Source organism: Lagenorhynchus albirostris, chromosome 4, assembly GCF_949774975.1.
Source record: "Lagenorhynchus albirostris chromosome 4, mLagAlb1.1, whole genome shotgun sequence".
Taxonomy (NCBI): domain Eukaryota; kingdom Metazoa; phylum Chordata; class Mammalia; order Artiodactyla; family Delphinidae; genus Lagenorhynchus; species Lagenorhynchus albirostris.
This window is the reverse complement of record NC_083098.1, coordinates 125,899,837-125,926,714: the sequence shown is the minus strand read 5'-3', so window position 1 is coordinate 125,926,714 and position 26,878 is coordinate 125,899,837. Positions and strand designations below refer to the sequence as shown.

Here is a 26,878-nt window from a genome sequence, read left to right as displayed (position 1 = left end):
TAATGGAAGTTTAACGAAAGGCCTAGAGAGAGATCTGAGTAGGGTGATATTTCTCGTGCAATTAAAATGTTGTTCTACCTTTTTTCATAATTATTTGATTAGTCTCTATGTCTCCTTCTTGTCACAGATGGAGTCATCAGACTTGCAGGTGGTAAAGGCAACCATGAGGGTCGCCTGGAGGTGTATTACAGGGGACAGTGGGGCACTGTCTGTGATGACGGCTGGACTGAGCTGAATACATATGTGGTTTGCCGACAGCTGGGATTTAAGTAAGATCCATTGACAGGAGGCAGCTAAATGCCAAGTTATATTTTTAAGAGTCTCATTTTGTAATCCTTACTTGAAATTTCTATAATACTAAAAATATATGTTCACAATGATTATCTACCTATCTATTCTACCTACCTTCCTACCTACCTTATCTACCTTCTCTATATGGAAATTCAACAACAAAAAAACCAATAACATTTTCTTTGATGATGAATAACCATATCTTGCTGTTTATCTCATTTGCCTTTCCTGCCACCACCCCTCTTCTTTTTGTTATACATTTATTTATTTATTTGGCTGCATTGGGTCTTCCTTGCTGCACGTGGGCTTTTCTCTAGTTGCAGCGAACGGGGGCTACTCTTTGTTGCGGGGCGCGGGCTTCTCACTGCTGTGGCTTCTCTTGTTGCAGAGCACAGGCTCTAGGCACACGGGCTTCAGTAGTTGTGGCACGCAGGCTCAGCAGTTGTGGCTCGCAGGCTTAGTTGCTCCACGGCATGTGGGATCTTCCCGCACCAGGACTCAAACCCGTGTCCCCTGTACTGGCAGGTGGATTCTTAACCACTGCGCCACCAGGGAAGTCGCACCCCTCTTCTTGAATAATGGAGCCATGGATGACTTTTAGGTCTCATTGTGTCTTTTCAAGTAAGACTGTATGCTTTGAATGCTCAGTTTTATTCTGATGCTTCACTACTATTGGATGTTGTTAGTACTGACATCACTGTATCTAAAATTGCAGAGAAGTCCAGTGTCAAATGCTTTGGTATTACATTATTTCCTTTCTCAGAATGTGATGATAATTATCACTTTTATTTGAGAAAAACAGCTTTCTTGTCATGAGATGACCTTTAGAACTCACCCTTGACCTCACTCTCTTAAAAACTGAGTATCACACTTTGGGCGATACATTTCATGTCACACACATAATGCATTCCAGAGTAAAGACTTAAGTTGGTTGAAGTAACTGCAAATGATGCCTTTGAGCTAATATCTGAATGAAACCCATGAATGCCCATTCTTTCTTGTTTTCCATATTTCTGTGTCATGCTTGAAGTAATTGTCTCATGCTTGAAAAAATGAGCAAAATTATTTCATTTCAGCTTGAGATAGAGCTAATTGAAAATATTTATTAAACCTTAAAAATATGTTTTCATTCAAGCTAGGTATGACCATGTTTAAACGTATATTTTTAAGTTTGTAAAAAGTAATATAAAATTTTAGAGAAAGTTTGGAAAATAAAGAAAATAAAAATCTACCCCTTAAAAAAAAAATACCCCTCATTTTTCCATTCTTACACCATCATTATTATAACTTGTGTGTATAACTTTATAACAGCTCTAGTAGTAGATATGTAATTTTTCTATTCATGTTTTTTACTTTTATATTATTACAGTCATAATTTTTAATAACATAATAACTATTGAATGTTCATACTATAATTTACTTAATATTTAGATTAGCTTAATTTTTCCTGTTATAAATAATGACATCTTGAAGATATAGATGCATGTTATTGACTAATATTTTGAATTTTCATGGGCAGTGCAGTTATTATTATATAATTGTCAGGTCAAGGGGTATGACATGCCAGCCAAATAAATATTGTTGTTTAATTAATAAGAATTACTCAAAAATATCATTTCATCTGAGCAAATCTCTGTTAGTCTTAGAACTGTATCCTGTTGTCACAAACTTAGAAAGATTCAAAAATACTATTATTTACTATTTTCATATTTTTCCTTATTAATTAAAACAATTGAGTGACTGATTTATTTTTCCATATTTTATTTATTTTGTTTCACAAATACATTCAGTTTTTCTTGCATATACAAAGTATCAGAACTTAATGGTTTTAAAAATGTTCTCAATATTTGTTAAAAGTTCTAAATGTGTTAGAAGGTAGAATAAGCATGTGCTATGTTTACATTTTAGTTTATGGAGGAGTTTCTGAAAGAAAATACTCCTTTGGAATGAGAAAGGGTGAACTCTGGGTTTCTTCATACAAATGAAATCCTAAAGTAAAGTGACCTCCTGCTGTCTGTTATATAGTTGATATGGACAGATGGTAATCACATTGATGCATTTTGTGGAAACATGGTATAAGTTGAAAGTGATAGCAATATGGGATTAGGGATAATTACTTTTCTATCTAAGACTTGATTAGTCAGCACAATAGAAGTCTTAGAATGACTCATTCAAAGTTGCATTGTTTTAATTTATTGAAATGTTTATCTTGTTAAATAAATTTAATAAATAAGTGCATGGTAAAACAATTAGGAAAATTCATGGGGAAACAATTAGGAAAGTTCATCTTTCAAACATAAAGATCTCTTCATATTCTTAGTACAGAAATAATAAAAATTCAGTGGTGGAAGTGACTGACATAAAATTTATGAGTAAAAGTTTAATTATATAGACCGAGAACTGAAAGACACTTCAAATATCTTTTAGCCCAGGAATTTCTGGAGATTTGTTTGTATTCTACAGAACAAAAGAAAACAAAATTGAGGGGAGGATGAATGAAGGTAGAGACTGACTTAGTTACCAATTTTTAATTTTGCAGATCTTTCCTATTTCTATTAATACATTTAAGATTTTTTGTAGTGCAGTGTTACAAATAAAGTCAACTGAAACACAAATATATTTATAAAAATCTTAAAAATCAGATTTATGTAACCTTATGAAAAGCTAAGAACATTGCCATTAATCTGATTTTGATGGGCTGAAATCCAAGTTTCATCATGGTTTGAAAATGGTGCTTGAGAAATCACTGAACTAATACACACTTTTTATTTTGGAAGAGAGGATACCAAAGAGGCCTAGAGAAGCTAATGAAATCAAATGAGCTTTGATGGCTCTTCAGAGGCTGATATAAGACACACATTCTTACTTTCTGGTCCACTGTGTTATTTCCATGGTCAGGAATTTGAGGTTTATCTCTGTCTGCATTCTCTGTGGTTGGTGGGTTAAATTGTAGACAAAACACAAGAATGGTTGGGAAAAAAGGATTAATTATCCACTAGTTAAGCAAACATTGTTAGTTAACTAGTGGATTAGTTAACCAACATTGTTAAGATGATCAAAATATGTGATGGAGATTTAGCAGATTTTTTTACTGCTCTGAGAACTGAGTTCTCAAGATAGGAGAAAGAACAAATACTTACCCTCTGAAGTCATGCCACTTAATTAGGTTGTTTGTTTTATGTTTTATGGTTCCTTGAAACAAGAGACAAAAGTTCTATGCACAGTGTTTATTTTATTGCCACAGATATGGCAAACAAGCCTCTGCAAACCACTTTGAAGAAAGCACAGGGTCCATATGGTTGGATGATGTCAACTGCTCAGGAAAGGAAACCAGTTTCCTTCAGTGTTCTCGGAGACCCTGGGAAAGGCATGACTGCAGCCATCGGGAAGATGTTGCTGTCTCCTGCTACCCTGGCAGGGATGGACACAGACTGTCTCTGGGTGAGGTCCTGCCACAGCTCTTGAGTATCCATATTTCAGTAGCCACTACACCTCTATCCACTGGTCTGGAATGTGAAGCATTTCTCATCTTTGTCTATTTTTCTTTTTTTTGTCTGTTTCCCCAAATGCTCTAATTTTTAGTAATTTGCATTCAGAGAAAAATAGTCTTTTGAGTCTTTCCACCAATGTTATAAATTTCTACTCCTAATTTTTCTTTACCTGTAAGCCTAAATTTCTCATGTATCTGAAAGATGGATTAAAGAAGTCACGATGTCCATTCCACAACTGATTAGTCACCTATTCTGCTTCTCATTTACCTTGAATTCTAATGAACTATTTGAAAAAGGATTAAAAATAAATCAGAACAAAACAATAGGTCTCTTTCCCACCCTCCATGATTCATTTCTTCTTTAGTCCTGAGGCCTTGTCGATCATTGGTTACCAACCAGCCTTTGCTCTGTCCTAACCGAGATCTTTCAAGTTTCTCACTGGGCTCATAGGTGGATTCATTGGAGTAAATAGCCCACCTATCTTCCTAAGATACCCTGTTACTAAAAATCCATTAGTGTCCTTTATTACTCCCTAGTTCCAAATTTCTTCAGACTTACGGTCGGATAAAAGGTACCTAGCTCATCTAACAGTCTTAAATATTTGTAGATGAAGGTCCTTTTGTGAGCAGAGAGCAAATAACTATATATCCTTGACAGACTTAACGTCCAACAAGGAGAGCAGAATAAATATGAATGAAAAATATAGAGGGACATATTTAAAAGACATGCCAGGACTCTACCATAGCTCTATTTGTATCTATACATGTATTTTTTGGTGCATAGATGTTAAAATAACCACAGGTGGTTCTTAAGTTTCACCTCAGGCTTGAATCAGCCCTTTTTGTATCCTTCTGTTTTGAGACTGTGAAGCTGGAATCTTCACATTATAAAATAATGGAATGTGTTGAATCCCACAGTATTAACTGTTTTGTGTACTTAAGTTTGTCAAGGTACGTGGTTGATTCCTCATTGTACTCTATCCTGTGAGATCATAGTGACTCACTGCACTAATCTAGCATTACACCAGGTAGAAATACAGCCTTTTACCCCATCCCTTATGGGTCATATTTTCAATTTTGTTTCTTTTTGTTTGTTCTCTTCCCTTGCTCCTTTCTTCTTATAAAGGATTTATGATCCTCCCAGGATTATGTGATGAATCATTGCATGTGGTTGGGGGAGATAGAGCCTATTTGCTAGAACTGGATCCTCTTAGCCCCAGAGAGCGGGTATTTGGATCATGGAGTGATATGTTCAGGCACATTCCATCAGTGTTCCAGGTGATGAAACACATACAGTTAGGACATCTAATCCTTTCAGTTCCCCTAAAAATCTTTAATTTTCCGAAGGTGATAATTATTAATAAAATATGGGATCATTATTATGAATCCTTTGGTCCTAATTTTGGTAATATATCTATTAACCATTCATTTGTTCAAAGGATATTATATCTGAGCCAAATTATCCTTTTGGAATAGAATCAGATTACCATTTATTCATCCAAAGAGATCATTACTTTCCCACTTATCAAAAAGGACTGCATAACAAAAAGAGGAGATCATGGAATAGTGGTATAAACAACAGCATTTTAAAAACAATTGAGATTTTTTTACTTCCTTGGCACTGTGATAAGAGCTATTAGACTATTACAGTTTTCAACTATTTGAAGGGTAACTTGTGGACCTTAACTTTAAATGTGAATGAAACTTTTCTCAAAATTAGTAGTAGTTCAATAGACACTTTCTAATTTTGGGTGTGTGGTAGATGGAATGCTCAAAAGCAATATTCTAGGTCAGTAAAAGTAATTTTAGTAAGAATGCAGTTAATGCCTATGTGAATTGGGGGAAATTTGTGGGATGGTCAATATGTAGATTTCTCATTTTAATACTGCTTTAATTCTAAAGTTTAGAGTATTAAATCTTAGCAGAGATTTCTTTCACAGTGAGAGTGTCTCTTACTCAAATAAAGTTTGACTTTTAATTTAATTATGCTAGATTTTATCTTTTTTCTAGGAAAAATATTATTTTCTTAAGATAATATATTAAATCAGTGTTACAGGAAAATTGAAATAAAGAAAATTCTACTGTGATCAGAGTTTGAGGTATATAATTAAAGATGCTGTATACCCACAGGACTGTTTAGTTTTCCCAAGCATTTTATATTTATTTAAGATTTTAGAAATAAAGCATGTATATTATTATTGCCATAACAGATAGAACTTAAGCGGTAGGGTGGTATTGATAGAATGGCTTCTGTCATTCAGTTTCCCTTCAGGCATTGAAAATCCAATGATTTTATAAAATGGATGGCTAAAATTAGGTTAAGAATACTGTATTATTATTTTTACAAAGTATGCAACTTAGGCTTTAAAAACACTTTATCATTTTTATTTTTATGGTATGTGAAAAGCTGCCCATAAAACAACTAGGGTGGAATGTGGAGGTCTAATTCCATGTACATATGATTTCTTAATTTTGTACCAAAGATCTAAAAAATGTAAAAATTGAAAAATTTAAGAATTTCATCTGTTTAAATTTTTTCATTGAGAATCACTTTTTGGCCTTGCTCCTCTTGCAGAGAATCCCCAAATTTCAGATACAATAATAAGAAATGTTAAGTTTCAAATACACTGTGTTTTGTGACACACCTAAAACACCAAGATTTTCAGCTAATGTAAGCAGTGCATAGAGTAGGCACTTCACAAACATTTGTTGATTTTGACTTTGCTATGTTGATTCTGCTGTGATGCCTGTTCCACGAAGTATGATCAGGTACAGAAATTAGAGAGCCAGCAACTCTGGGGGCAACAAAGAAGAATCAGACGAATCAAAGTAGGATGTGTCCATCTTGCAAACAGTATTTTCCTTCAGTTAACAAATGTTGTCTAGTGATTACATATGTTGGTTTAAACACATATAGAATGATACTCTGTTCATTAGCTGCTTACTTCACCTCCTTGGTTCTGCTAATTTCACTGTGTTTGATGGTATTCCCTAAATCCTTATCAGTCAATCTTAAGGGCTCGGAAGCTGGAGACACTTCTAGTAACTAGGTAATCTAAAGTATGTATATTACTGTAATCAAGTATCACATACGGGTGGCTGAAACAACAGATATTTATTGTCTCACACTTCTGGAATCTAGAAGTCCAAAACTGAGGTTGTCCACAGAGGTTGGTTCCTTCTGAGGGCAGGGAGGGAAAGATCTGTTCAAGACCTCTCACCTTGGCTTACAGGTGGCCATTTTATCCTATGTCTCTTCACTCTGTCTTCCTTCTGTATATTTCTGTGCACAAATTGGATTAGAGCCGCCTCTAATGACTTCACAATTCAACCCCTGGCAGTATGCAAGCCATAGTGAGGGCTTTTGATTAAACAAGACCATATTTACTGGTGTTGATAGAGATGTGTGAAAGACTCTATAAACCACTTTATTTGCATAATTTAGATAAATCCCAATTTGCTAGAGGTCAGTTTCTCAACTTTTACATCTTAATAATTTTTATGATTTAAGCCCTTCCTTTGGAATCCATAGTAAATAGGAGGGCTGAGATAGAAATTGTCCTTGTGCTTGCCTTTTTTTTTTCTCTTCCATCATTCAAGTTACTCATGCATGCAAAGGTATATCTGAAAATCCTTCCTAAAAATCCTAGCTTTGGAGTATAAATTTCTAGGTGTGTTCATGGATAAGTGAGTAGGTGTAGAACAAAAACAACTCCAAGTTAATGTCTTTTACTAACTAGAAGTTAGTGGTAATAAAATAATCCACGATTTTACAGTGATATATATTCATTTCTTCAACAAACAGCTATTACATGTACTCTATACACTGTAATGCCAAGCACCGCTCCAAGTGTTGGGGATACAAAGTTAGACAGGATCAGCACTCTGACTTCAAGGCTACAGAAGATATTGCCAAAGTAGATACAGTTTTTTAAAAAAATTGGTATCTCTCCTCTCTCTCTCTCTCTCTCTCTCTCTCTCTCTCTCATTGCCCAGCTGATTTTTAGCTCCTTTTACAAACAAATAGTACTTTATAAAGTCTCTCATGCTTTAGTATCAGTTTGCTTGTTTTGGCTTTTCTAATACTTTTGAATCATGACTTAGGTTTTCCAATCAGACTGATGGATGGAGAAAATAAGAAAGAAGGACGAGTGGAGGTTTTTATAAATGGCCAGTGGGGAACAATTTGTGATGATGGGTGGACTGATAAGGATGCAACTGTGATCTGTCGACAGCTTGGCTACAAGTAAGGAAAACCTAACTCTATTTGGGATGTCCATCTGATGAAAATTTCTGATTTTTTATCCTTGTTCTTGCCTAAAATTAACTTCTGTGATTCAATTGAAAATACTGGCAGCATGCTTATTTGATTCAGAATTATAAAGAAATACGAAGTAGAGTCTCTTTAAATTTTTCTATTTTCTCACAAGAAATATACATTATGTTACTTAAGAAACGTAGCTTTTATCTAGTAACAAATAGTCTAATAACTCTTGACTATTCATTCTACTGCTTCTGTCAGCCAAAGGTGTTAACCTTTTCTCTGTGATTTATGTCGTAACACAGTAGCCTTATAAGGGATTCTACTGTTACTGAAATTACAGTTGGTTCTTGTTATTTGCAGTAGTTACATTCTTTAAAGTCACTGTGAACATCAAGTTAGAAAATACTGAGCCATTGCTTCTAGAGCTGAGGTTGAACCAAGCCATGTTCTGCCTTCTTGTTTTAGCTCTCGTGCTTGCAAACAATTGCCCTTTTTGCAGTCTCCGAGTGCTTTTTTTTTTTCCATTTCTGTACCTTTTTGTTGATGATTTCCCTGTTTCAAATGGTCCCCAAGAATTTTGCTGAAGTGCTGTCTAACATTCTTGAATGAAGGAATGCTGTGATATGCCTTACAGAGAATATAAGTGTGTTAAATGGGCTTCGTTCAGGCATGAGTTATAGCACGAAAAATGTGGCACTAAATGAGGTGAGAAAGGACACTTATTTCCAGTTTGAGAGCTGAACTAGAAAGGCAGTTTATCTCCTTGTGAGACCTCAGCTGGGCAACTCAAATTTTTTGAGACTTTACGCATGTCTGCAAATGACTGTGAAAGGGCTGATTGATTTTGGAGTTGCAAATATATGGAACATGTTACAGTTTAGAGGGTCATGAAATTTAAGCTAATATACATAATTTGCCTCGCTTATATTGGATTACTAATAGTGGTTTGGATTTTAAAATATATCCTTAATTACACATCTATGTGTATCCTAAATATTGATAAATTTAACTGGTTATTCCTATGCAGAATACATTTTTATTTTTAAAATTATTTCTATTTTGATAAAAGTTCAAGTGTTTTTTTTTTTTTTTTCCCTGAAGTTTTAAGTCAGAGTTTGTTTTTGGTTACTCAGATACTACTTCAATTTACGGTTCAGTTTTGGACCTAGTTGCAATTCCAGTTGTCCTATGGTTAGTGGGTCCATTATTTGTAATATAGATTTTCAGTATTCAAAATTGGTGGTATGTGACATATTTTCAGCTTTCAAAATATGGGGTAATAGAGGAAGGGAGGAAGCATCTACATTAGATGCCTAGATGAATTCAGTCAACAATTTAAGTTTCCTTTGCTCACTACATTTCTAACATTTCGTTTTCCATTTGAAAAAAAATGTATATATATATATATATACACACATATATACATTATTGTTCTTACATTACATACCCAGTGAATTTCCTTACCTAAAATCAGCCATTAAAGTATATACTGCTTGAGACTGGTTTTTTGGCTTACTTTTATTTTTTTGGTAGAGGTGATCCAAGAAACCTAGTGTTACCTTTGGAAATATGAAGGAAAATATGAAAGAAAAGGTCAAATTTGATCCTTGAATTGTGTGTCTAAGTCATGTTTAAGGAGAAAAAAATTTGTAAGAATATTCATCAATGCATTTTCACTTTGATTTCTTTCTAAATTTTTCATTGCTTTTTACTTATCATTTAGTCCATTTTACATTCAACTCAAATGGTGAATTTAGGTAAGAACAATCTAGATTAAGTGAACAAAGTTTGTAGCAATTTTCAATACTATTTCTGTAACAATTATCAAGAAAAGCATTAAAGGAAGATCATACTTCATAATTGTTTTTAAAATAAAGCCTCTTAACACATATTTCAGTAATTTAATGTAACTGTGACAAATTGGACAGACATCTAGTGCACAAGCTACAATTTGCCATCAAATAGTATTTAGAAGAAAATTGTTTTGATATTTGATCAATCTAAATACACCTGAACTTTTTATAATTTTCCACCAAGGGGAGATGGAATTTCATATAAGAACATATATATAATTGTAAATAGGTATGTGATTAGAACAGGTTTTTTTTTCCCCATGTTACTTCGAATTAATAAAAGTCTTTAATAAAGCAATTTATTTGTAGAAATCAATCCAGAAAACTTTGAAACTGTCAAAAGGCTTGAGTTTTATTAATAAGAATTCCAGAGAACTGTCCCCCAGCCAGCTATATCACACTTGAGGATTAGTCCTTGGAAACACTGAGAATCAAAGTCGCATCAGAAAGCTTTTTCATAATGGGAGAAACAGAAATGAAGTAATAAAAACCAGGAACATGAATGGTAACTAACATAGATATGCTTAGAGTGAACAGAAAGTAAAAGGCACTCTTTAATGATGTATTACATGATGTCTGACAAAGTCTAGCATATGAGCACATTGTTTTTAGAGGGTTGAGAGAGAATGTGTTGCTATCAGTTAGCCTCATTAAGAAAGACTAAATAGCCATGATGGAAATTCCATTCTATCTGAACTTTGTGTGAATCCATTAGCATATATTTCAATATGACATTGTTTTTGAACTGTGTATTTATTAGAGTAGTATCCCTTAAAAGAATTTAAAAAATGATGTACCCCTATTGTCTTAGTAGAGACCTAAAGTTAAGTATATCTAATTTTTATCTTACATTTAAATAGCTGCAAAGGATTTAATTTCTGGCATATTTGTATATGACATTTAAAAATAGAACAGTTACTTCACTCTTAATTATATCCAATAAAATATAAATATAGTGCTTTGATACTCTGTCATTCATTTAAAAAATACATGAGCAAGCTCTTTTTTGACCTTCACAAATTTTACATAGTTCCTTTTTCTCCTTGAAATTGTGGTTTAAGTTGTCTTTCCCCACAGAATCCTAATGTCCTATGTTTTTAAAAATGTGTGTGTATGTGTGTGTGTATGTGTGTGTGTGTGTGTACACACATGGAGAGAGCGAGAAAGAGAGAAATTAAATTCTTCTGACAAGTTCCTCTCAGGATTTTATGATTTCTAGTACACAACTAATTAAAAACAACAACAAAAATAAAATTTGATAAATAAGTATTAAACATAGGAAAGAAAAGTTGACCAAAGCTTCCATTTCCTAGACTGAGGGGTTGGGTTTTTGGTCCTTGGATAAAATTTATTTTGAATCGTTCTTTTGGCCACTTTAGAGTCTTTTAAATCTTGGAGCAATGCACTGTGATTGGATTTGGGATGAGTGAAAGATATACCTTTGTTTTGTGCAGTGGGAAAAGGGAAATTTTGAAAGAGAAGTTGACCTTGACTTTAGCAAGACCAGTTTTAGGAGAGAATACACGTGGGTTTTGATGATCTGCATATCAGTTCCCATAAAGTCCTTATATCCCTTGGAAAGTCATCACCTAATCCCAGGAGCACTTGATACTCAGTTTAAAGACTAATGAATTAGAGCCTATTGTCTCATTGGAATTCTTAGCTATGAATTACTGCATGCTTGTAGTCCAGTGAGAAGTCTCTATAGGTGACACAGTCCTTAATTATTTTTTAAAAAGTCAAAAAAAATTTATTAGATTTCACTATATCATTGAAAATGTCTTTAATTATGTACTTTCATTAGTTAAAATGTTCTCTAATTCTACTTGTTGATATATCTAAAATGGTGCATTCTCTTTAGTTTGTGCATTGATTGGTAAATTACTAAGGAATCATCCTTTTGTTTTATTTAATGAGTCTAATTTTATTTTCTACATGTTTACTTCCATCTGTCATCTACTTTTATGCTATTTATCATGCTTTATTTTCTGTTCTTTGTGTAATCTTCGGTTTTCTGATTTGCAAACAATCCAATTTTCTTTCTTTCCTTTCTCTAGTTGTCTGGAATTTCAGCATTCTTGTTGTTTTACTAGAAATTTGAAAAAAATTTTAGCAAACATACTGGCATATTTTCTTACCAATTTCAAAAATTATTTGTAACTTCCCCTTCCTGAAATACATTAAGAGATTTAGCATACTGTTATTTACCTTCTATCTCTACTCATCCTCACACCCAAAACTGATGGGAATCATCTGGGATATTAGTTTCAGGATGCTATTAGTTTTTAACTTTCTTCAAAGTATACCTATTTGAATTTTAAGTTGCTCTACATTACGCATGCACATATCAGCAATTATTTCCATTTTTTAAAAAGATTAATAAAATAATTCCTGACAATTCTGATTAAGAAGGAGAGAATACAAGTAAACATTAGAGAAAAGAAAAGGAATATAAGCACAGATACACAGAGGGTTAAAAATTGTAAAATACTATGAACTACTTTTACCTAATGAATTTGCAAATCTAGATGAAATGAACAATTATCTAGGAAACTGTACATTTTCAACAAAAATATAATTATCAAAATTGATACAAGTTTTTTTTTTCACCAACACTCTTTATTGTCCATCTCTTTGGCAATGGCCATCCTAGTAGGCATGAGTGGTGTCTCACTGTGGTTTTGATTTGCATTTCCCTGATAATCAGTGATGCTGAGCATCTTTTCATGTGTTTGTTGGACATGAGTATATCTTCTTTGAAGAAATGTCGATTCAGATTCAAAAAAGCGTAACTTTAGAGTTACCTGTTTGATCTTCCATGACTGTAAGCATTTTTAATGGGTTAAATCTTATTTTTATTTGCAATTAATGTCAGAGTAGCAGTTACCAATACAGAAGAAATGATGGGGTATATTTTTGAAATGAGTGTACTGCCAACTACAAGCATGTGAGGCCAGGTCTCATTGATGAAAGAGGATTATTCAAGCAAATTCCTCAGATAATTCATATCAGTAAACTACTTTGCCTGAGTTCCTTGCATAACTATAAGGAAAGTATAATAACCTTATCTTAACTAAGTAGAATATTTTAATGTTAGAGATCTGGTTCATATTGTCACTTTTAATAAGATAGTTTCTTTTGATTTAAAACCTGTCTTTTGCCTGTTTTTCTATTAGGTTGTTGGTTTTTTATTCTATAAATGAAATTTGAGAGTTATTTGTATATTGTATGCTATGTCCCTCTATCAGAGAATGCATCCACCAACATATATATATATATATTCGTCAACTTTAAAACTTATCTTTTCACTTTCCTGTGGGTGTTTTTTAGTAAAGTGGCATTCTTAATTTAATTTTTGTTGAATTTATCAATCTTTTAATTTAAGGTATACATCTGTGTCTTGTTTAATAAGTCTTTCCCTAACTTGAGGTTATAAGGATAATTTTCCTATAATTCAAACTTTAAAACTTTTCCGTTCTTATGTCACTAATTTAGCAGGAGCTGAGTTTTGAATATGGTGTTAGTTTGAAATATTTCACTAAAAAGATTTTGTATTTGGATATTTAAAAAGAAGTAATATATTATTTAAAAAAACAGAAACCAAAGAAAAGTGATATACCAAATTAAGTCTGCCTTCTATTCATGATTCCTGGTGTTCTCTTTCTCAGTTAAAAATTGTGCTTTTGTACTTCTAAAGTAGGCTTTAAAAATTCTTAGCTCCCTAGGTAATTATTTAATTCTCGTAATTTTCTTGGAAATACTGTACCAATTTCTTTTTTATTAATTTTTATTTATTTTTGGCTGCGTTGGGTCTTCATTGCTGCGTGCGGGCTTTCTCTAGTTGCAGTGAGCGGGGTCTACTCTTCGTTGCGGTGCGCGGGCTTCTCGTTGCGGTGGCTTCTCTTGTGGAGCACAGGCTGTAGGTGCGCAGGCTTCAGTAGTTGTGGCACGCAGGCTCAGGTGTTGTGGCTTGCAGGCTCTAGAGCACAGGCTCAGTAATTGTGGCACACAGGCTTAGTTGCTCCGCGGCATGTGGGATCTTCCCAGACCAGGGCTCAAACCCGTGTCGCCTGCATTGGCAGGCGGATTCTTAAGCACTGCACCACCAGGGAAGTCTTACTATACCAACTTTAAGAGAGTATTATGCTCTGGAAGGGAGTAGAAAATTTTGAGGTGATTTTTTTTCCTGATTAAACTAGAGTTTAAGACTACCATAAATTTTTGACATGCCATTAAATGTGACTTTCTTAGTAGGAGCTAAGATGTAATCAAGAAGTTCTGAGATATGAAAACAAAGAATGTATAGTTATTACGTGCTCAAGCTTTTTTTTTTTTTTGACAGTCATGAAATAAGTGTTTTAATGTATGAGTTAAGAAATATAATTGAATGAGGGTATATGTTGTGATTTATTCAATTGTATGTTTGACTGATTCTCCACATCCTCAAGAATGCTCTGTTTCCAGGGGTCCTGCCAGAGCAAGAACCATGGCTTATTTTGGGGAAGGAAAAGGACCCATCCACGTGGATAATGTGAAGTGCACAGGAAACGAGAGGTCCCTGGCTGACTGTATCAAACAAGATATTGGAAGACACAACTGCCGCCACGGTGAAGATGCAGGAGTTATTTGTGATTATTTTGACAAGAAAGCATCAGGTAACAGTAATAAAGGTACGTAACCTTCTGGGGCCTATACAAGTCAAAGAATACAAAGCCACACTTCATTATTCTAAGCAGTACTTTGATAATGAAACTCCCCTCCATAAGAATATACTCAATCCCTTGTTCCTTCTGCTTGTATTTAGAGGCAGTGGTTCTTGACAAACTTTACTGGATGGGACTCACAAGGGAGAGCAGGGTTCAGGGGCAGGAGTGGATTTACAGGATTTTGTAATCTCTGAGATTGTCCCGTTTTGACATTCTTAGCCATTTCTAACCGTTCCTTCTCTGGATGTAATAAAACTATCAAACTTGCTGGTATTCTTGAAGATTCAGAATTTATATTTGCTTCATAAAAAGAAGAAATGAAAATTTAAAGATGAATCAGAGAAGGGCACTTCTTCCACTCTTATTAATATCTTAAACAGCAAGGATAATTTTTAAAATTAATTGCAAAAAAAAGAAAATTATCTTTTGTAGATTCTACTCTCTGAAATTTAAAAATGTAAGGGGGGACTTCCCTCATGGTGCTGTGGATGGGACTCCGTGCTCCCAATGTGGGGGTCCCGGGTTCAATCCCTGGTCAGTGAACTAGATTCCACATGCATGCTGCAACTAAGAGTTCACATGCCGCAAATAAGGAGCCCGCGAACTGCAGCTGAGGAGCCTGCCTGATGCAATTAGGGAGCCCGTGAACTGCAACTAAGGAGACCGCCTGCCGCAGCTAAGACACAGCACAACCAAATAAATAAATAAAATTTAAATAAAAATAAAAATGTAAGGAAAATAGAAGTAATCTTCTAGTATAATACAGTAATGGATGTGTCATACATATATAAATAGAAGAGTTCTTAAAAGCTCTGAGTTTAATTTTTATGAAACAAATACAGCTTTAAATGAATAAGGGGGAAAACTAGCTCTTTTGGAGAAAACTATGGTTATGTTTTATGAAAAGAACAGTCATTTATTTATGTGGATTAAGAATCCATGGTTTGATACTTAAGATTTTCTTAAAATCAAGTGCATCTAGGGCTTCCCTGGTGGCACAGTGGTTGAGAATCTGCCTGCTAATGCAGGGGACACGGGTTCGAGCCCTGGTCTGGGAAGATCCCACATGCTGTGGAGCACCTGGGCCCGTGAGCCACAATTACTGAGCCTGCGTGTCTGGAGCCTGTGCTCCGCAACAAGAGAGGCCACGATAGTGAGAGGCCCGCGCACCACGATAAAGAGTGGCCCCCGCTTGCCACAACTAGAGAAAGCCCTCGCACAGAAACAAAGACCCAACACAGCCATACATAAATAAATTAATTAATTAAAAAAAAATCAAGTGCACCTGTATCTGAGCATTCTCTTTTTCTAACATCTTTTAATAACCATTAAAGACAATGCAATAAATAAATTGGATGTTGTTAATATGATTCTTCACTATCTGAGGGTCTTCTGAGTCTGGAGAAGAATATTTATAACCCTTTGTGCTTTGTTTTATATATATATAATATATATACACACATATATATTACATGACATAAATATGATTTGGTAAGCCAATTTTTCCTAAGTATTGACTATAATTTAATGTATTAAATTCCCTCCAATAATTTAAACTACAGTTACAAAGTGAACATAATTAATTCTTTGGATTATGGAAAATTTCTTAAGCAGCAGAAAAGCATAAAAATTCAGTAATTGTAAAATGTTCTACCATATTTCTATGTAAACCTATTTTAAAATATGAAATACCATATTTATTTCTTCATTATTAATACATTTGTTTTAATGCCTTCCAAAGGTGTAGCACTGCTTATTTTGATACCTTTCCATGGTCTTAATGCTACCATATCTGAAATTAAAAAATTTCATCTTAGGGCTTCCCTGGTGGCACAGTGGTTGAGAGTCTGCCTGCTGATGCAGGGGACACGGATTCGTGCCCCGGTCCGGGAAGATCCCACATGCCGCGGAGCGGCTGGGCCTGTGAGCCATGGCCACTGAGCCTGCGCGTCCAGAGCCTGTGCTCCTCAGCGGGAGAGGCCACAACAGTGAGAGGCCCCCGTAACGCAAAAAAAAAAAAAAAAATTTCATCTTAGACCAGCTGGATTACTGAATCTGGTTTATTATTAACCTGTTGACTTTGTGTGGAGGCTCAAGACCCAATAATTTCTATAAGGTGATTCAAACCCAAGCCAGTGGTTATTGGTCATCTGATGGGATCCTTTTATAAATGAATTTCATTTTACTTTATAATTTTTTTATAATAATGGGTTTTATGGCTTTAAATAGATTTTGCTTTCTTGCAATCTTCTTCTTTACTCCAGAATGATGTAAACTTCCAGTTCTGCTTGCTTAGTGTTACATCATTCCTTGTCATGGCATTATATACATTGACCTGACTTGGAACATTACTGGAAACTTCTGTTTTTCTGGTATCTTATAATTTGCAGTGTCATGTAGAGGACTCATAACCTAAGAGATGAGGATTAAGGTTTGACAGCATGTCTCTGAGATCCTTTGACAAATTAATGATCTTGGTACACATTGTTGAACCTCTCTCTCCATGAAGAAATAACTAGTGCTGATTCCATATTGGGCTCCCTTCTACCTGGTTATTATGGGAGAACATTAGTGCTGACTAGACTTCCATGGTCTTGGCACAATTCCTACCCTTCTCTTCTTAAACAGATAGAAAAGCAGTATATATCTATACTTTATACACGTGTACTTAACCAAAGAAACAGCGTATCCCCATATAGATTCTCCTACTTTCTAAAATTATTTTTAAAGCTAGTCATAGTTTATTTACTCTTCTTTTATACACCACCTTTTCATATACTTTTAGTTTAACTCTTCTTTTTTTATGCTTTTGACAGAATTCTGTTATCTTGAGAAGTTTGACTATATATATCCTTAAATACAATTTGCCACTTAAATTGGCTTAGTAAATCCTTTCCATATATTAACATGCTATATGAGTAAATGTAAATTTATGTCAGAATTTCATCCTGGGAATGTGCTTTGCTCCTATGAGTTACATTTGTGTATGTGGCTTGGAAGAGCGTTGTCTGTGAAAATCAAATAATTCAGAGCATTGTTGCCTTTTGTAGTTTTCTTGTTTAATATTTCTGAACTCCCGAACAATCTCTATAATCAGCAGAGGAGGAGATGTGGGTACCACAAGGATGATGTACTAGACAGGGCCAAATCATTCAGCAGCCTGTGAAACCTCTACAGAGCTGATTGTAGGAAACCTCGTAAAGTTCCTTGTCTACTTGTGAAATTATTGTTGCCTTGGTTAAATGAGAAAACAACTTTTAATTTTTATTATAAGATAGGACTTCCCTGGTGGCACAGTGGTTAAGAATCCACTTGCCAATGCAGGGGACACAGGCTCGATCCCTGGTCTGGGAAGATCCCACATGCTGCGGAGCAACTAAGCCCATGTGCCACAACTACTGAGCCCACGAGCCACAACTACTGAAGCCCATGTGCCTAGAGCCCATGCTCCGCAGCAAGAGAAGCCACCGCAATGAGAAGCCTGCACACTGCAACGATAGCCCTTGCTCGCCGCAACTACAGAAAGCCCATGTGCAGCAGTGAAGACCCAATGCAGCCAAAAATAAATAATATATATAATAAAATAAATAAATTTTTAAAAAAGTTTAATTTTTATTGTAAGAAAAATAGCCTATAATTTGAAGAGAAAAAGCACTTTAAAATAGAGGAAGCATCAGGGGAATGTGTCACTAAGCATCAGGAATGTGTCACTTGTGTCTTTACCCCACTATCAGCAATATGATAGTTTAATTAAAAACCTCTTTCTGCTTCAGAGTCTCTCTTTTCTGTTTGTGGTGTGAGATTACTGCACCGTCGGCAGAAGCGGATCATTGGTGGGAAAAATTCTTTAAGGTAAAACGTTCTTCAAATACAGATTACACTGATAATTTCACTGTCCTTTGACTTATATTTACTTTATATAGACCATGTTCTTCAAATCACTATCCCCTGATTTATGAGATAGTTGGGTTGCTGAAAAGTTATGTGGCAGAAACAAACTAATTTAACAGGAAATCTGAAAAAAATGTATAACTACAAATTAGTTTAATTTAGAATATATTTGTTTTGGACTTGACTCATTTTAATATAATTTTTTTATTTGTTGAATTTACTAGTGAAAAACCAGTGCTTTGCTTATTAAATACTTCTTCCGGGGAATTCCCTGGCGGTCCAGTGGTTAGGACTCGGTGCTTTCTCTGCCGTGGCCTGGGTTCAATCCCTGGTCGGGGAACTAAGATCCCACAAGCCAAAACAAAAAAAAACTTCTTCAGGCTGCTTAGGTGAGGGAGAAAATATGCTTCAAATCATGAAATATAAAGAAGACACAGATTGTTTCCAAAAATGTCAGAATTTGGTGGGATGCATACACATGCTATAGGCAAGTCTTCAGGGTGGTCTGCTCAAAGTTGTAGGAATATTCATTCTCAAAGTAGGAAGGGAGTCTACATCCTAGAGTCCCCTTTTTACTTCTTTCCTCCCACCAGCAAGCCTTCTAAGTCCTTGTTTTGCTGGATGACTGTCCTTGCTTTTCGGCCTTTTGTGGGTATTGATGAGTGGCTTACTTTCTTCTTAGGGGTGGTTGGCCTTGGCAAGTGTCCCTCCGACTCAAGTCATCCCATGGAGATGGCAGACTCCTTTGCGGGGCCACACTCCTGAGTAGCTGCTGGGTCCTCACAGCAGCACACTGCTTCAAGAGGTATGTGTCCACCTTTCCAAACAACTCGGTTTGGCTCTTATTTGCCAGTTCTTCCAATCCCTTCCTGCTCTACAGCATGATAGAAACTTGGGGTGTCAGAGCCAGGCTGTAGGCCTTCCTTGTCTCTACCAGCGGCACTGTGGAAGTGAGGGGGGTAACATCAGGAGCGAACAGAGCTCTCAGGAAGCTACTTGTTACCTGGTGTTAAAGCAAACTCTAGAGTTAAGGAGAAGACAAGATCGGTTTTTGAAGGGGAGGCAGCTGTGTTTGTGCTTCCCCCAAGAACATATCTGAGGATGAAATCATATCCCCATATCGCTAGAAGAGACCTCAGATTATTTGATTATGAATGGTAAGGAATAGGGAGTCCAGGTTTAGTGTTTTGATTTGGTGTTTTGATTTGAATTTTAGAACCTTTGGGTCTTCTTGGTGTTCTGTGTCTTTTAGATTTCTCTATTTGTACCTGTCAGGTTGCATCCTGATTATTTCCGTTTGTCCCAGGCATTTTATCAGCCCAATCTGAAGTTTTCCCAGTTCAGAGGGGAAGATATGCAGAGAGATTCAGTGTACCAGAGTCACACTGCTTATGGTGACAGCACCTGCACTAGCACCTAGTGGTCCTTTCTCCTTGTCCTGTGCTCTTTGGTGGGCCCTGGCTAATGGCCATTTCCTCAGCATAAATTTTAGTATTTAAAAATGTATACCATTGCTTAGCAAATATTGATAGTTATTGAATCAAGGTGATGAGTACAAGGGGTTTCACTATTCTGTGTACTTAAAAGTACTCATAAAATGTTTTAAGTAAAACATGTACCATAATGTTGAAAAATTGTTACAACCAAAAATTTGTTTTGTATTTTATCATATGTGAAAATACATGGCTTCATTATGTATTTACAATCCATCCATGTAGATTTTAACTGCCATATGAGTGTTAACTCCTATTGTAAGACGAAACCAACCTCAGTTTATTTATTCTCCTACTGGTGGAAGGTTAGGTGGTTTCCATTCTTTCATTATTAAAAAACAATGTTGCATTAGATATCCATTACGTGTCTCATTGGTACAGACATGTGGGAGCATTGTGCTGGGTCCTGGAGTATGGGTGCCATTTCAATTTTACTAGACACTACCAACTTATGTCCTAAAGTAACTGTATCAGTTTATATCAGAGCAATGTGTAAGTTCCTGTTTCCTCACATCCCTACCCCAACTTGATACCATCAACATTTTCAATTTTTGCCAGTCTTAGAGTTTTCGGATTTCTTTTTAATTCTATTTTCCTGATTAGTGTCTTCCTCTTTCATGAATTATTTGTTCACATCCTTTGCTTATTTTTCTATTCGATTGTCTTTTGTAATTTAAACATATTTTGGGATATATTCTTTGTACAGAATCTTTGTTATTATGTGTGACAAATAACTTTTCTCAATCTGGGGCATGTCCTTTCACTAGTTTAAGTTTTCTTTCTTATGAAGATGTTTTAATATATTTAAATGTGTCAATTTTTAAAGTCTTATAAAAGCTTTGTATATCTTATTTTAAAAATTCTTCTTTAGCCCCATATGAAGATGGTAGTTTTTTACAAAAAAAATTTACAATTTTGCTTTTCCTATTTAGATTTTTAATCTGTTTACAGTTTTTTTTGTGTGTATGGTATATGGTATAAGGAAGGGACCTAATTTTATATTTTTCTTTATGGATAGTTAGTTTTCCCAGTACCTTTTAAAACTAAACATTCCATTCTTTACCAGCTGGTTTATGTCAACTGTGTTGTTTGCCAAGTTCTCATGTATCTTTGTTTCTAGAATCTCTATTCACTTCCTCTTATCTATTTTGGTAAATATTATGGAGTAATATTCCATGTTCAAGGTGCTGCAGAAGACACAAATCTGTATTTTACATAGCCTTTGTCATTTCTGCGGTAATAATTGAGTTTGAGAGTTCACCTATATACCAGTGGGTTTAATATAGTCCTGTGTTACATGAATGGCACAGACAATAAAGATTCATTTATTAACTTAACAAAAAGTTATTGAGCCTGTAATGTTCCCAGGAATGTGCCATGCACTAGAAATATCTTGGAGAATAAGACGGATAGGACCCTTGGTACCATGAGTTTTTAATGCAGCTACAGGAACCCAGAGGAGGGAGACATATGGGATCAAAAAAAAGTTTAGAGCACCATTTTTAAAGGGTGGTCTTTTCACCGCAATATTAGGTATTGGGTTGGCCAAAAAGTTCGTTCGGGTGTTTTTGTAAGATGTTACGGGAAACCCCGAATGAACATTTTGGCCAACCCAATACATTCAGCTTATTAAAAATCCAGATTTCTGGGCCCCTATCCCAGATCTACTGAATCTTTGGAGCTAAGACCCAGGAGTTTACATTTTTATCAAGCATCTTTGATGATTCTCATGAACGTTAAATGTTAAGACCCTCTTGCTCCTGGATAGAATAGAATGTGGTGTGGACTTTTGAAGAATGATGATGAGGAAGAATATAATGGAGTTAACAGGATACTTATCCTTGCCCTATTCAACATATTAATCACTAAACTGAAATGGGACACTGATGATAAATTAATCATATTTTTGATGCCAGGAGGTTGGGAGGGACACGTAATATCTTAGAAGATTGGATCCATGGTGGCAAAGAATATTGGTAGGCTGATTCTAATAAAAAAGTAATGTGGAGGGCTTCCCTGGTGGCGCAGTGGTTGAGAGTCCGCCTGCCGATGCAGGGGACACGGGTTCGTGCCCCGGTCCGGGAAGATCCCACATGCCGCGGAGCGGCTGGGCCCGTGAGCCATGGCCGCTGAGCCTGCGCGCCCGGAGCCTGTGCTCCGCAACGGGAGAGGCCACAGCAGTGAGAGGCCTGCGTACCGCAAAAAAAAAAAAAAAAAAAAAAGTAATGTGGAATAAAGAGGAAGTAAAATGCTGCCTTTAGTTCAGGAAACCTGGCTTGAATGCAGCACACGTGAAAAAGACCTTATGGGTTTTAGCATCCTGCAACCTTAATAGATTCAGTGATGCCATGTGGTTGCCCACAAAGTTAATCAGCCTTGGGCAGCCCTGACAGAACAGCGCCAACACAACAAGACGCTTGCTCTTCTGTCCTGTGCTCAAGCTGTTGTAGGGGGCAAAAGCACTGTCGCTATCAAACAGAGAGAACTGCGCTCAGTTCCGAGTGCCATCCTCTGACAAAGTGACATGGTGCACTAAGGAAGTCAAGCAGAAAGGCGAGAGTGTGTGGAATCAGATTAAATTCATTACCTGTTACTTCAAATACCACAAATGCTAATGAAAGGTTATTTTCATTTTAACATAGGAAAGAGGTCTGTTGTTTCCTTTTTATTTCTTTAACACAAGACAAAGCTGGGATGGGCTGTATGTGGGAGGAGGAGTGAGTTCTGTTATGAAGTCTGTTCAAGCAAAGAGGCTGGATTCGTGTATTGGTAGAGGCTGGAGGTAGATAACATTTCGTGTCGAGAGCACAGTGGTGAGAAAGAAAGCATAAAGCATATTTGAAGGATGCCAGTTATTAGTTAGGATCGTGGATCTGGAATTTGTATAGCGGACTTACAGTAAAGAAGCAGGAAAGGTCTGGAATGCCAGGGTGCTGAATCTGTTTCATTCACTAGGCAGTGGGAAACCACGAAAGGTTTTTGAGCCTTGAAATATCATCAAAGAGGAGTTTTAGGAGATGTATGGGATAGATCTGGGGGCAGGGGGGAAAGCAAAGTTATTAATCTAGGGGTCTGTGAACAGGCTTCAAATTATATAAGAAATATTTGCATACATGCTTCTGTGCCTTTTCCTGGAGTGACTCAAATTGGTCCATGTTACCAAGTGATTAAACCCACTGTGGTAGGAACTGGAGGGAGACTGGTTATAAGGCTATTGTAATAAAGATAGAAGGTAGAAAAGAAAAGGAGGGAGAGAAGGTAGAGACCCTGATAGAAATCAATAGAACTTGGTACTGTGTAACCAGCGACTGGGACCTGGCCATCAAGACCAAGGTTACAGTTCCAGCTCCTCCAACTGTTAATTGTTTCACTTTGTGGGGATTATTTTAACCTCTGGGAGCCTCAATTTTTTCATCTGTAAAATGAAGGCAGTAACGTTCTACAGTGAGGAACAAATGATCTGCAAAGTATTCTATAAACTGTAAAATTCAAAACGAATGTTGGCTCTTATTATGTTGGGGTTCACAAAAAGGAATCAAAGATTATTATGAGCAAAAGTAGAGAATTCAGGATGATTTTATCCCACTGACTAGTGGAGAAAAACTAGGTAGGAAACTGCAGAGAAACTGGAGAAGCCCGTCTTGCGCTTAGAATTTAAGCAAAATAATTCAGTACGTTCAGTTTAGATTTTTCTCCTCTTGTTCAAGACTCCTTCTCTTTCAAGTAAATCTTTCTCTGCTAAAAGTTATAGACTTAGGGGTCCAAGGCTTAAAGTATTAAAGTCGGGAAATTGCCCAAAAATTCCACTTGAGGTTGAAAACTTTGATCTGACCTTTAAGTTCCCTCAAAGGTCTTTTTTTTTTTTTAGGTACATGTTTGGGTTTGTTTGTTTACATGTCATTATTCCTCCCTTGACCTGCGCCTTCTAGATTATTGCTTCAAGTCAGTAATGGTCTCATTTGTGTTTATAAACCAAGTGTCTCGTGTATTACTTGGCACATACTAGACCCTCCTAAATGATGGATGCAGGATGAAAGTGAGGCTCGGTTGCCAGGTAGTGGGTATATTTAAGAATGTTGGACTCTTTAGAGGATGGTGGTATTTTAAACCTAGATCAACAGATAACTCCTTCCATACGTCATTCTGAGTTTCTTCCCATTATCTGTGAGGTATAAAAGACAGCTGATTAAAAAACAGAGGAGCAGATTATGATATGCAACTTTTTGATGTGCTTTGGATAGACCGCAAGACTCTTTTAATGTGAGTAGGGAGAAAATTGTTTTGCAAAGGTGTTACAAATTCATCTGACTTGGTTTGTAACCTTTGCCGGATTTCATAGACTTGTTCTGAAGTGCCCAAGGAGGCTACAACTCACATCTTTATTCCGGTAAGTTTATTGACAGCCATAAGGAGAGTTACCAGTGATTAGAACAAACTCCAAATTTTGTCTTCTGGGTTCAGGGACTCTGGATTAAAACAACCCTCATTTAATCATCAGAAACTCTTAAGTTTGCAAAAAATAGTTTTCCTCTGGAATTGTAGACACTGTAGTACAGAAGCAATGTGGTCAGGTTCTGAGAGGTTACCTTTTTTTAGATTTCTTGGGAGTCTAACTTAAGACCCACTGCTAGGGGACTTAGATTTCATATTTTGAAATTATCTCTCTCACCCCCATTTCCTTTCTGTTTGTATCTCTGCTGCTTTAACTACTGGACTTCAATATATAAAATAGCTTCTTGTTCATGGGGCCTCCTTTGGTGCCTAAATCTTGCAGTGATGATGTAGGCCAGTGCTCTTGAATAGCCGTTCTGAACAATAGGCATAGATTGCTGTCACCTTCTGTGTTACTTTATTCTACGGGATGACAGTTTTTTATGTTTATTTGTTTTGCCCCCACAGAGTAGTCACTCTTTTATGTAATCCTTATATCAGAATAATCTAGGAATGATGGCCTGCGGATGATGAGATCAGAACATAGTTACTCACATCCACCATCCTGTTACACTCATTTCCTATAGAGTTGTCTCTGTAAGATGAGGGTACCTTACTGGAAGGCTGACAGTGCTAGTAATCCAGCTCTACATTCATGGCTTTCACGTATTGTGAGGTGTCCAAAACATTCTTTTATGCCAACGTTAACAAGGGTAACTGAGGTAGTTGGTGAATCACCATTTAAAGGCCTTCTATCCCATTTTTCACATTTTTCCTAGTGTTAATACAGACTTTGGAATGCAGTATCCCATTGGCAGTTTGAAGCAGAAACTTGGATAAATTAAGTTTTTCTGCAGTTTCCCTATGAATTTTACACAATATAAATTGCTTGCTTTTGCTATTTTCTACTTTTTTTTTTTTTTTTGCCATGCTATGTGGCTTGCAGGATCTTAGTTCCCTGACCAGGGATCGAACCCTTGACCCCTGCAGTGGACGCATAGAGTCCTAACCACTGGACCGCCAGTGAACTCCCACTATTTTCTACTTTAAATCATTACTACAAGTACTGTAAAATGACCCTCTCTCTATGGTGGTATGGCAATATAATTGAGAGAAAAATTCCTGAATGTTAAACTAATTTCTTTTAATTGCTTGTTCTGATAACAAATGCCACTTTGGAGGAAAGAATGTGCCCAAAACAAGGATTCTTTCATTTCTGTAATTCTTCTGCAAATTTGATTTGATCAAGAATATAGCTTTACCTGATTTTATCTATTTGACTTTTTTGCCTAGAATCACCAAAGAAGCTGGAAATTGACAGAGAATGCTGCTCTGAAAATCAGAAATATCTAAATTATTAGACATTATAATTAGAAAGATGAGCCACAGAGTAATGGGACTTTTTTTTTTTTTCGGTACGCGGGCCTCTCACTGCTGTGGCCTCTCCCGCTGCGGAGCACAGGCTCCGGACGCACAGGCTCAGCGGCCATGGCTCACGGGCCCAGCCGCTCCACGGCATGTGGGATCTTCCTGGATCGGGGCATGAACCCGTGTCCCCTGCATCAGCAGGCGGACTCTCAATCACTGCGCCACCAGGGAAGCCCTATTTTTTTTTAAAGTTTTACCTTTTTTAAAAAAATAATTAATTAATTAATTACTTTATAGCTGTGTTGGGTCTTCGTTTCTGTGCGAGGGCTTTCTCTAGTGTGGCAAGCGGGAGGCCACTCTTCATCGTGGTGCGCGGGCCTCTCACTATTGCGGCCTCTCTTGTTGCGGAGCACAGGCTCCAGACGCGCAGGCTCAGTAGTTGTGGCTCACGGGCCTAGTTGCTCCGCGGCATGTGGGATCTTCCCAGACCAGGGTCCGAACCTATGTCCCCTGCACTGGCAGGCAGATTCTCAACACTGCGCCACCAGGTAAGCCCGGGACTTCTTTTTAAGAACAAAATGTGTGCGGTACTTAACATATGTTCCACCATGACCTAGTATATGGTAGAGTTCTTAAGAACATGGTCTTTGGTGATATACACAATACCATCAACTATGCTAAAACCATTTGCTGAACACACACTACATGTATGTAAGGGACAGTGCGAGGTTCTACAGGGAAGGTCTCTTCTCCATAAGCAACTGGAACCATTTACACAAGCAATTTCAGTCAACTACTTTTTGAGTTTCATCCAGACAACAGAGGAAAAAAAAGATTCTAGAAGTAGCAGATGTGTACAGGCTGATGTAAAATACTGTCTTTTTAAAGAGATGAATCTATAAAGAAAGAAAATGACCGTCATAAAGAAAATGACCGTCACCTGAATTAACTCTTCTAATTCTAGAAAATTTTAATTGTAGTTTATTTTAATTCCAGAATCTCAGAGAAATTGGAATAGTGGATTTTACTAACTGCCCTGTCTCAGATCCTCTCTTGCTCAAACTTGTCCAGGAATTTCATCCAATTTTTAT

General features: G+C 36.3%; 1 protein-coding gene across 1 annotated transcript in view; it reads left to right on the top strand.

The window, feature by feature from the left end:
• The window catches only part of PRSS12 (serine protease 12), a 66,720-nt gene that overhangs the window by 32,149 nt on the left and 7,693 nt on the right, over nucleotides 1–26,878 (top strand). Inside the window, exons 6-11 of the mRNA XM_060147415.1 lie at nucleotides 128–269; nucleotides 3,536–3,732; nucleotides 7,886–8,027; nucleotides 14,363–14,568; nucleotides 18,378–18,456; nucleotides 19,178–19,300. Of these exons, the coding sequence (XP_060003398.1) occupies nucleotides 128–269; nucleotides 3,536–3,732; nucleotides 7,886–8,027; nucleotides 14,363–14,568; nucleotides 18,378–18,456; nucleotides 19,178–19,300 (889 nt within the window). The remainder of the gene's footprint in view (nucleotides 1–127; nucleotides 270–3,535; nucleotides 3,733–7,885; nucleotides 8,028–14,362; nucleotides 14,569–18,377; nucleotides 18,457–19,177; nucleotides 19,301–26,878) is intronic.